Here is a 12220-nt window from a genome sequence, read left to right as displayed (position 1 = left end):
ATTGAGTACTGCACCAGTGATCAATGATTTAAATAAAACCGTTCTCATGTCAAATAAAAGAACACCACCAAAAAAGTACAGTGGGATTCCCCCTCTGAAAATTCTGTCTTCAGTGGAAACTTTATACTCAATGATTTTGTGGGTGAAAACTTCGGTTTCACCAGACACATGCTAATGACACCTTCGGAATGCAGGCATAGAGAACGTACAGAAGGCAGGCTGTGAATTTCCAGAAAGGAATGCTGGGAGCTTTTTGAGTGATGGGGGGGGGATGACTTGTGCGAAAATTGTGACAACTAAGAAGTTTCCGTGGTGTGATTCACGTAAATTTGACTTCTAAACGCAGATTAAGTCTCATAGGAAATTTCTGTGCAGGAGGTTAAAGTGGAACTTTGCTGATCAATACAGATGACCCAAGGGCAATATTTGTTCCTTTAAATATCCTTGGATCTATCTGGTCTTTCTTGCCCTAAACTTTGATTGGACCAAGTACCTGGGGAACAGGGGGGAGGGGGCTGAACTGGCCTCACTAGACACTGAGTCGCCACTCCTCCTTTTATGTCAACGTACTTGAGTGATTCTTTTAACTCTGGACGGTGTAAAGATTATTCAGAGTCCTTTTAAGTCTTGACAGGGCAGAGGAGTGCAAACACCGTTTTGCTTGAGTAACTAATATATATGGCTGGAGATACGAAACAATTAAAATCTTAAATAGCTAAACAGTTTTCTGGGGACATTTTGAGGGTTCTTCGACAAGTAACTGTGAAGGAAAGTGGTCTGTGTTATGAGGATAATGGCTCTTAGTTTGTAGAGCTCAACAGCATCACCCGGAGAGACTGCTGATACACAGATCGATCATAGCCAGGCCCACGTCCACTCCCAGAGTCTCTGATTCTCTACAGCTGGGAACGGGGCTTAAGAATTTGCATTTCTAACAAGTTCCCAGATGAGGCTGATGCTGCCAGCCCAGGGATCCCATTTCAAGAAGCACTGGTGTAGGAAAATATCCAGCACAGGTGGAACTCTGAAGGAAACACCATTTCTAGTTTCAAGGGAGAAGAGGAGTACATGGCGGAGGTGATGATGCCATAACTGGGATTTGAACCTGTGTTCTTTGTCATTCAACCCATCACCTTCTGGGACAATCAATGGGGGGACTGGGGGAGGGAAGGGGGAAGGAAGTTCAAGAGTTTGTCGGAAAAGTTTTCCCAATTGTTAGTGAAGAGGCAAAGACTGAAGATACATTGCTAGTTTCCACTGGTAAGGTAGCAGAACTCGACTGAATGTAATTTTTCTTATTTTCTTAAAATCTCCGTCAGCTATATCATAACAGCTCTTAAACAGAATCTCTTAGAAGAATATGTGTAAGTCTTAGGGTATCAGGCAGATGACTAGAGAAGTCATCCCATCAAATGAATAACTCCAATCACCAACCAGGTCCCAGATAAGAGCTTGTCAGGGAGGCCAACGGCCAGTCCGGGCTGGATGACATAGGAAAGATGGGTGGTACGATCCCTGGCGCCGTGTGAGGGGATGGCTGAGGGGAAAACAAGGGCCCTGCATACACTTCAGTCTTCCCTCCCCTCTCAGGAACTCCGAGCCACCCACCATCTCTGCCGTCATCTCTTCATCGTCGTCGAATCACATTTCTCCAGTTTCCTCAGGCGTGTGGCCCTGTCTCCTTCCATTCTGCTCAAATTTTCCTCCTTACTTCCCTTTCTCTTCTTGCCTTGTTCTCAATCCACTGACTTTTCCCCTCTGGCTGCCAACTGCGAACATCGTCCCCACCCACTCTATCAAGGATTTGCTTTTTCAGAAATGGCATCCAATTGGAGGCGATGCAGCGTGCCCTGAGGTGGCTTTTCTCATTCACGGGCTGGGATCACACTTACTGGACAGGACGAATTTATCATACAGCGAAGCATCTCCCAACCTATGCCCCAAGCATATTAAACAATAACCAAGAGGAATTTGCAGATGCCCATATGAGGATATAGGGAGGGAGGGGGAGGGGACTGACTGACCTTCCTTCTCCACATTCACCATGTTTACAGCCTTCCTTTGAAGGCGAAAATGCTAATGTTCTCTGGAGACCGGTAATAGACACATATTAAGATCTCACATAGGGAATCCTAAACAGTCCAGCCTCTTGTCCAGAAGCACCCCGCTCCCCTTACCTCATCAAGACACCTCTCATACTGTTCCCTTTGATTTTCATTTTCCAAAGCCAACGCTGAATTCTCTGCCTGCAGTAGAGATACAAAAATTATACAGATAAATCAATGAAATGCTGTGTTACGTGACAACATCTTCAATACAGTTACTAAATATATCTCCTCAGGATCCGAAACACTCTTGTAGAAGAATCTTTGACGAGTTTGCTCTAAGTACTATTACAAATCTCTCAGGGATGACTCCTGTCTTATTGTTCACAAAAAGGCATTTGCATTTAAAGAAATGCAAAACTTGATATTTTGAACAGGAAGAAAATCAAATCATGGCCTGATGCAAGAGTGTTCTGTAAAAAAGATTATAAAGTTTACTTCATTCTATGAAAATGTAAATGGAAGAAATGCCTTAATCCACTTCATTAAGACCTGTCACAGTTTCACAACCTGGTATTTGTTTAGGTCACAGAAGAGAACCTCAGGTAAATTCGTGAAAGCGTAATTCCAAAAGCAAACTAAACATGTTGTGTTCTTGGTTAATCAGTGACTTTTGAACATGAGACTATAATGAGAAATTTAAGAATTGAACATACTTAAGAGTCCCTCGCCCCTCCCCCTGCCTTTTTAAAAGTACTGCTTTCCTGCTCCTAAGAGCCTTGTAGGTACCTTAATGTTAAATAAGTTACCGTAGGATCCTAGGTTGAATATGGTTACTAGGTTACCAGCAGAATAATAAGGGAACAAAAGTATACAGTATAAGCACATTAGGTTTTAGAAGAAGCATGGAATGCTGGCATGAAAACTGCCCTCTGTGTCTGGTGACCTGGGTTCACTTTGGCCACTGCTGGCCCCAACCTGAATCCTGGACTGTATAAGTTAACCCATCCCATGGCTGCCACAGTGATCACCATCCCAATCTCCCAAGGAAACCTGGCTCTACCCACCCCTCATGACAGCCCTCCTTGACATTTAGAAGTGGGCATACAGACCTTTAGATCATTTTTTTTTCAAAACTATGGTACAATTTTTAGGAGGTACACAGATTCACATTTTCCCATTATAGTTTATTTCAACTTTTTTTTTGGAAATAATTTCAAACTTACAGACGATTTGCAAAAATGGTACAATGAACTGCCGCGTACCCTTTCCTTAGATTCACCAACTGTTAACATTCTGCCACATTTCCTGTATCACTTTCTTTCTCTTTCAATTTTTTTCCTGCAACTTGAGAGTGAGTTCTTTATCCCTAACTACTTCTGTGTGTATTTCCCAATAACGAAGACAACCATAGTATAGTTTTCAAAGTCAGGAAATACAGTGTTTATTAATACAGCACCACAATCTGACCTATAGTCCTTATTCCAAATTCATCCATTGTCCCAATAATGTCGTTACGGCAAAAGTTTTTTCCAACCTAGAATGCTCTCCAGGATCGGGACCTGATCTTGGATGAAGGACAAATCATCTATTTGTCCTTCATCCAAGATCGTGTAATCTGGAAGAGTTGTCGTCTATGCTGTTTGTCCCTCCCTCCCTCCCTTTGTTTTTTTTTTTTTTTGGAAGAGTAGAGGGCAATTATTTTGCGGAATGTCCCTTAATTTGGGTTTCCTTCAAGTTTCCACCTGCACACCTGGCAGTAATGGCACAGAAATGATACTGGGTCCTTCTTAGTGCATCATATCAGGATCGTGTCATGTCCATTTGTCCCATAATTGGACATGTTAACTTTGATCACTTGGTTAAGGTGGAGTCTTCCAAATCTCTCCACTGTAAATTTACTATCTTTCCTTTCAGAATTAATAAGTAAATTGGGGGCACATATTTTGAGACTATGAAAATCTCCTATTCTGCATCAAACTTTTATCTACTTATTTTAGCAGCCATCCATGAATCTTGCCTGGATCAACAATGACTTCGGTTGAAAATGATGATTTCTACCATTCTTCTGCCTACATTTACGAGTTTGCATGATGTCATAAGGAAGTGTTTCTCCTATTTATTTATCAGTATGAATACATGGATTCTTTTATTATTCATAGGACTATGTCTGCACTCTCAGTATTTATTCTGATGCTCAGTTTTCTCAGCTTCGGGAAGGTGAATCTCTAAGCTGTGCCCTTTGACATATTTCCTTCATTTTTAAAACATGTTCTTTCTTTTTTGGCCCAGGGAAATGTTCCATGCCCATTTTGCTTGTCTGGTGCCCCATCCCTGAAAGCAGCCATTTCTCCAAGGAATCCTGCTTCTTTTTAGTTGGGCAATGATATTTGGAAACTAAGACCTGGATATTAATGTGTGCAAATTACTACTGAGGGATCACCGCTCCTAGTCTCTTTCAGTGGAAGGAAGTGTTTCTCCCTTCTCTTCCTCTCTTCCCCTCCCTCTGTCCTTGCACATGCGTGCGCACGTGCGGACACACACACACAACCCCCCGCAGACTTCCTCCTTGCCCTCCCTTTTCATATTTGTATCTTCCTTCTTCTAGAGTGAGAGCATGGGCTGCTGACATCATTATATTTTCTCATTTCTTCAATCCTAAAGTGCGTACGAAATGGTCACACCACAAAAAAATAGTACTAAGAAGAATTCACATTTGCTTTTTCTTTAGAATGCAGGTATATAGTAAAAATACTGTGTTCAAAAGATACCAGACTGGCTCTTTCTCACCCCTCACACCTCAGTGTGGCTACACTATTTATTTGAAGCTGAAGCTGGAAGGGTTGCATTTATGAATATTCTTTTTGAGACTCAGAGAAATTTTGAGGAAGTTAACATCTGCTTCTTTCTCAATTTAATTTTATTTAGATTTAAATATGTTTTAAGAAGCAGATTCACAGATACAGAGAACTAGTGGTTACCACTGGGGAGAGGGAAGGGGGAGGGACAATATAGGGGAAGGGGAGTAAGAGGTACAAATTACTACGTATAAAATAAGCTACAAGGACACACTGTACCACACAGGGAATATAGCCAACGTTTTATAGTAACTATACATGGAGTATAACCTTTAGAAACTATGAATCACTATACTGTATACCTGTAACATATAAGGCTGTACATGTAACTATACTTCAATTAAAAATGTTTAAACTGTTTCAAAAAAAGAAAATTTATTTTGAAATTCAGTTCAGGTCATTTGTTTCTGATAGTATTCAAATTTAGTTTCTCCTCTTCTCATTGGTTTCATTTTATATTTTGAATATGGAAAACATGAACATGATTCCAAAAGTCAAAACTATACTAAAAGGAGCGAGGTGTCACTTCCTCTCCTAACCCTCCAACATCACCCCTTCCACCTCTCACAGATTCTCTCCTAGGGCCCATCACTCCCTTTGTTCTTACCATCATTACAATCCTGTGCCCTGCCCCCCTCCTGTTATATATGCAAAAATCAACTGTTCCCCCCCCTTCTTTCCTACCAGTTCTCTACTTGCATTCTTTCTGCTTTATCAGTTTATCACTTTCATGTACTATTCTTCCACCCTTGCCCTATACACCCCTGTTTTAGCCTCTTTGCTGGATGATGACCGGGGAGGCCGGTCTTATACTTCTCTTTTATTTCCACAGCATCTTGAAATTTTCCCTCTTCTTTTTCCCTTCACAGTCACATCTTCAGATGGTACCTTTCCTCTCAGCCTCGTTTTCCCCAGAATCACGGCCTCGCTGAGATGGTCACCTTAGGTCCTGTGCACGTTCAAGCACTGCCCTACAGCCAGTACTGAGATTTGCGCTCGTGGTGTCAGACCTTCTCATTCTGGGAGTGCTTTCCTTGTACCCTCTGCTACCAGCCTGCCCTGGCACACACAGCCTCGCTGTGGATAGTGCTGTGGGTACAGGATTTGGAGTTTATTCTTCTGCGGACAGCAACTGAAGTTCCAGTGTTCTGTTTTCTGGTAACACAGAAGGTGTGGGTTCCGTGTGGTTTTATCTGTGCTTTGATGATTTGAATTTTTTTTTTGTTTTTTTTGGCAGATGTATGAAAAGTTTCACATTTAGGCCCGTTGGTTACTTACCAATGAAACTGATGTGGTGTCACTGAACCAGGATGGGGAACAAAAGCTGAAGTAAACAGTCTGTTTGGACGCCACTGTCAGATCATCCCGACCTGGTCATCTTTCAAATCCAAGGATTTAAATCCCTGTTTCTTCTTCAACTTTCCATTCTAATACTTGGCTTCGACATTTTTCCTCTGGGCTCGAATCCCTGTTTTAGCCACCCTCCCCCAACACTCCGGTCCCTCAGGTGGGATCCTACACTATTCTTTCCATTTTCACCACGGACAGACATCTGCCACATAGCCCAATCCTTCCACCCTCATGCTGATCATCTGTTCAGATTTTTAAGTATTGGTTATCCTCAGACAGTTCCATCATTTCATTCCCCACCCAAACTAAACGGAAAGCTTTTCCTGACTTGCTATTGGCTCCTCCAGGGCTTGTTCTGGCCTGTCACACCGAACCCCCTTCAGACCTGCAGCCGGTGTAACCGCTCAGCTCCCCGCCCAGCCCAGGTGGGAGGGCCGGTTCTACCCTCGGCAGTTTACCTGGCAATAGCAGTCTGTGTAACCTTCAACAAGTCATGGAACCTTTCTGGGATTACAGTTCTTTAGTAGTTAATAAGCGAAGGGAACATACAAGCCAATCTACAAAGCGACTCCCGGTTCAAATATCTGCATACCATGAATAATGGAGAAACTGCTAGAACTTCAGTTTTATAAAGTCACTGCTTTCTTTGGAGAAATTTAGCTTCCCTGGGGTCTGCTGGTTTTAATAAGGCAACAGCACAGAGGATGATGGGGAGAGATAAAGGAGAGAACAGCCATGCCAGCTTACATTGCTTTCACTTGAAAAATCTTGGGAAATAATACGTAAGGAAATAAAGTTGAAAATGGGAATGTATATGGGATGTCTGTATCTCGCTTCTACCCACAATATCATGTTGCAATAACACTCCAATCGATCCATTCAGATAATTATCATCATTACACCATTTACATTACTTGCCTTACGTTTACTGCTCTGACCATCTATTACAGGCAAGCAAATTAAATACTTTAAGGGTGCTGGGAAAGACATGGCAGTCACATTTACGGTTAATGCGTTCAGTTACAGAGACCAATTTAATTGATGTAATCCTACATAGCCCAGGGGACGACGGAGATATTAACAATTATGCTGGTGAAGTTAAAATAATCTTGAACTCATGATTTTCTTTAATCCATTTGCATTTATCATAAATTCAGGATTAACCTGCTACCAACATGAGACAACAGGGGAAGAAAACAAGAAAAGAAAAAAGGAAACTTTATTAAATGTGATTTAAAGAGACAGTGACTATTTGTATGGCAGGGATGGGAGAGGATGAGGCAGAGAGGGAAAGAGAAAATGTCAGTGTCACTACTGAGACTTACAGAATGAAAACATGGGTTGTGCCACTTTAAATAAGTGTGTTATTAAAGCAGTGTACTCAGAGGATGTCATTAGAGTGTTCAATTAAATATAACAGCGGGTCTCAGGGCTCAGCTTGGTCTCGCACAACAATCAGAAGCTTGTGCCAGACTTAGTCTCTGATTTAGAGGATTTCCTGCTCTGTGTGGTTTCCTTAGGGCTCCAAATTGCAGGGATCTAAATACACTTCTGATTTCATCCCTAAAGTCCTTAAATATCTTTATAAAATTGAAGAGCTTCATAGAGTACATCTGTATTGTTTTGGTTTACTGTGGAAAATGGGTCTGAATTAATATATGTAAATTTTTTTTAAATCGAAGTATAGTTGATTTACAATGTTGTTGAATTAATGTATGTTTAATATTAATACATGTTTTAAAGAAACTACGTTCCTTAGGGGGTCTGCTTTGTGAATAGACATGCTGGCCGGAACTTACAAATGATTAAAGGGACCAATGCTTCTAAAGTGCTGCTCTACATTAATCCTCTAAGTGCTCATTATGTATAAATCTTTCTATACTATAAATGTGTTTAATACATCTGCTACAGTTGAATGATTGTGTCCTCCCCAAATTCATATGTTGAAATCCTAATGCCCAATGTGATGGTATTAAAGGGTGGGGCCTTTTGAAGGTGAGCAGGTCATGAGGGTGGAGCCCTCATGAGCGGGATTAGAGTCCTCATAAAGGAGGCTCTGAAGGTTGCCAGCCCCCCTTCCTTCAGGGAGGACACATCAAGAAGGCACCGGCTATGGCTATGAACCAAGAAGAGGACCCTGACCAGAACGTGACCATGCTGGGGCCTTGATCTTGGACTTCCCAGCTTCCAGAACTGAGAGAAATAGATTTCTGTTATTTATAAACTACTCGGTCTTTGGTATTTTGTTATAGCAGCCTGAACAGACTAAGACAGTATCCTTTTCCACAGACCAAAGGTACAACAGTTCTACACAAAAAACTTTCCTCTACATAAAATCACAACTCCACTGTAGGATTTTCACCTGTTATATTCTGTCCCCACTCATCTATGCAAACATATATTTGCTGCTACATAGCATATGCCATCTCTCAGGTCACGTCTAGCCCCTGTTCATCTCAAGAAGTTCAAGGTCTCATTCCCCAGGCTACGCCTTTGCTTCTGCTGTTTCAGACGGAATATGCTTCACTTTCCCATTGGCTTTTCTAAATTCTACTTATTTGTTGTGGTCTGGTGAAGATGAGAACCTAAAAACTTATACGGGGGCATATATTTAAATTAAAAAAGTAATTTCAGATGGACAAAGAAGTTTCAAAAACATTACAAAGAGTTCTTCTATAACTTTCATTCAGATTCCCCAAAGGTTAGCTTTTACCACGCTTGCTTTATCATTTGTTTTACGGAAGGAAGAAGAAGGTGGAAAGAGAAGGATGTCTTCTGAAGGGAAGAAAGAGAGAAAGAGAAGAAAAACTCCAATTCACAACAGTTAAAAGGGCTGCATCCCTGTGGTTTCCCTTCTGTAACAGCTGGTCTTTTTCGGAATTACATCTTCCCAGCTTGCTGAAAACCCTCAACTCAGCAAAGGCAAACAGGTCAGAATAAAGTCAGTAAAAAGGTATTTCTCAAAAATCATGGTTGGGTCCCAAAGGCAGGAAAGCACACCTTTTTACGATCGCCCCTCTGAATCAGAGTCCTGTGACACTCCAGTTAAATATCTGCGTATTTATACCTGAGTTGCCCATTACAGTACCATCCTAACAACTTCACTCTGTGCACCAAGAAACTTCAGATTCGGCCTTCGAAGAAAAACAGAGATGCCCCAAATAGCCTTAATTACACAGTAGTCTGTTCTATTTTGAAAGCCATCTAAGGAGAAAGCATCATGCGAGTGGCTGGGCGTGCCATAAAGCATGCCATCCAAGTGTGCACATTTTCATCCCGTAAAGTGATACAAAGCCTGAATTCACCAAGAACTGGACCTGGACATTGAATCTCCTTCCCTGTATCTTCATCCATTAAAACTTATGGTGTTTCTGGATCACTCATCTTATCATGTCTGGTCACTGTGGTGGCCAGGTTGGAGGCGTAGCTGGCAAAAGGGTGTTTCCCACTGACTGTATTTAAGAGCTACATCTCCACACCTGGGCACCATGTAGGGCTGCTGTGCACTTGGAGACAAATTTTGTCATTCTAGAAAATTTCTGGAAATACTTATAAGCTCTGACCATCCACTACAGGCATAGGACATGCATTCTGGAATGCATTCATGGAAGGCTTAGAAGGAATCTCTGTGCCCATACATGCACAGGCACACTGCCAAAATGTCATTACTCTTGCACTAAAGTAACCTGCGGACGCCCAGTAAGTCCGGGCCAAGCACAAGGCACTGGGGAGCTAAATTCAAATAAAGTAGCATTCATGTCTCAAGGAGTTCAGGATCCCAAGCAATGAGAACATGTTATGCAGGACCTGTCTGTAGGTTCATTTTCTTTTTTTTTTTTTTTTGATTTTTAATTATTTATTTTTTAACATCTTTATTGGAGTATAATTGCTTAACAATGGTGTGTTAGTTTCTGCTGTATAACAAATCAGCTACACATATACATACATCCCCATATCTCCTCCCTCTTGCGTCTCCTTCCCACCCTCCCTATTCCACCCCTCTAGATGGTCACAGAGCACCAAGCTGATCTCCCTGTGCTATGCGGCTGCTTCCCACTAGCTATCTATTTTACATTTGGTAGTGTATATATGTCCATGCCACTCTCTGACTTCATCCCATCTTACCCTTCCCCCTCCCCGTGTCGAGTCCATTCTCTACATCTGCGTCTTTATTGCTGTCGTGCCCCTACGCTCTTCAGAACCACCTTTTTCTGTTGTTGTTTAATTCCATACATATGTGTTAGCACACGGTATTTGTTTTTCTCTTTCTGACTTACTTCACTCTAGGTCCATCCACCTCACTACAAATAACTCAATTTTGTTTCTTTTTATGGCTGAGTAATATTCCATTGTATATATGTACCACATCCTCTTTATCCATGCATCTGTCGATGGACACTTAGGTTGCTTCCATGTCCTGGCTATTGTAAATAGAGCTGCAGTGAACATTGTGGTACATGCCTCTTTTTGAATTATGGTTTTCTCAGGGTATATGCCCAGTAGTGGGATTGCTGGGTCATATAGTAGTTCTATTTTTAGTTTTTTAAGGAACCTCCATACTGTTCTCCATAGTGGCTGTATCAATTTACATTCCCACCAACAGTGTAGGAGGGTTCCCTTCTCTCCACACCCTCTCCAGCAATTGTTACTTGTAGATGTTTTGATGATGGCCATTCTGACCGGTGTGAGGTGATACTTCATTGTAATTTTGATTTGCATTTCTCCAATAATTAGTGATGTTGAGCATCTTTTCGTGTGACTATTGGCCATCTGTATGTCTTCTTTGGAGAACTGTCTATTTAGGTCTTTCTGTCTAAGGTTTGTTTTGACAATTTGATTTTAGAAACCCAATATCAAAGCATCATAAAGCCGTTAGTACCTGTACCTCCTCCCCCATTAATGAGGTTACTTCCTTTGTCTCTGAACTTGCTAATAAGCAGGATTAACTTGACCTCCCCTCCCCTGAAACTCTATCGCTCCTTTCCACTAGCTAGAAGAGGAAAATTGATCTTTTCAGCCTGGAACAGATTGTACTTGGGACTCAGACTTGTGTTGATTCAGGGAAGTGATGCTCTGTTATGTCTGACAAGTGTGTGTTTTTAAAGACTGGTACAAATATTTTATTATTCCAAACATTTAATAATATTGTCAAATTATTCCAAATTATTCCTACTAAAATTGAAAAACTCAGCAATTTCAAAAATTATACATTTGCACTCAAGATGCAACAAGTAATTTCTAATCATGACAGAGCCTAAAATGCAGGTACCCTAAAGGTCTTAGCAAAAACAACCTTTGAACATATTTTGCTCCCCAGATGTGTGTTCAGAAATACCAAATCTCTTTGACTTTCAAGCAATAGAGGACTAGAGTGAATTCTGTGGTTTTATAAGCATCACAGAGAAATTTCACAGAACTGGGAAATGTGAACAGATCTGATCACTTTGTTGCACAGAGGATATTTGTGACATTAACCATCAGTCATTTTAGAAGTTGAATTATTCAAAACTTGATTTGCATAACATAATATCAGTTAAGATATTGACCTTATCACCTCATTTAATTGAAGACCCCTAGACTGTATGGGGTAGATAGTGTTAGCTCCATTTCACAGACTGAAAAATAAACTTAAAGAAATTGTCCATATACATCCTTTATGCTACAGGGATAATATCGTTATATACACAGTCCTTATTCCTTAAGTATTTTGGAAGAGAGCATATAAACAAAGAAAGCCCAAGAAATATAGTGTGAGTGTTTGCCCCACTCGGCCGAAAAACAAGCAATCTGGGTTGTTTAACTGACTGGGAATTCCTTCAGGAATAGGAATCTTTGACCTCTGAACTATACAGGAACTAGAAGACAAAACAGGGGAAGTAAACAAGCACAGACATTTGCACTCCAGGAATCGTTTTACCCCCAAAACGAAGTTACTTAAAAATGTAAGTTAAGGGCTTCCCCGGTGGC

At 41.1% G+C, this 12220-nt stretch overlaps 1 protein-coding gene across 1 annotated transcript in view; it reads right to left on the bottom strand.

The window, feature by feature from the left end:
• Nucleotides 1–12220, bottom strand: part of NCKAP5 (NCK associated protein 5) — a 1037966-nt gene that overhangs the window by 194902 nt on the left and 830844 nt on the right. The window contains exon 8 of the mRNA XM_060151527.1: nucleotides 2178–2246. Within this exon, the coding sequence (XP_060007510.1) occupies nucleotides 2178–2246 (69 nt within the window). The remainder of the gene's footprint in view (nucleotides 1–2177; nucleotides 2247–12220) is intronic.

Source organism: Lagenorhynchus albirostris, chromosome 6 (assembly GCF_949774975.1).
Source record: "Lagenorhynchus albirostris chromosome 6, mLagAlb1.1, whole genome shotgun sequence".
NCBI classification, from domain to species: Eukaryota; Metazoa; Chordata; class Mammalia; order Artiodactyla; family Delphinidae; genus Lagenorhynchus; species Lagenorhynchus albirostris.
Note: the sequence above shows the minus strand (reverse complement) of the source record. Positions and strands in the feature narration are given on the sequence as shown.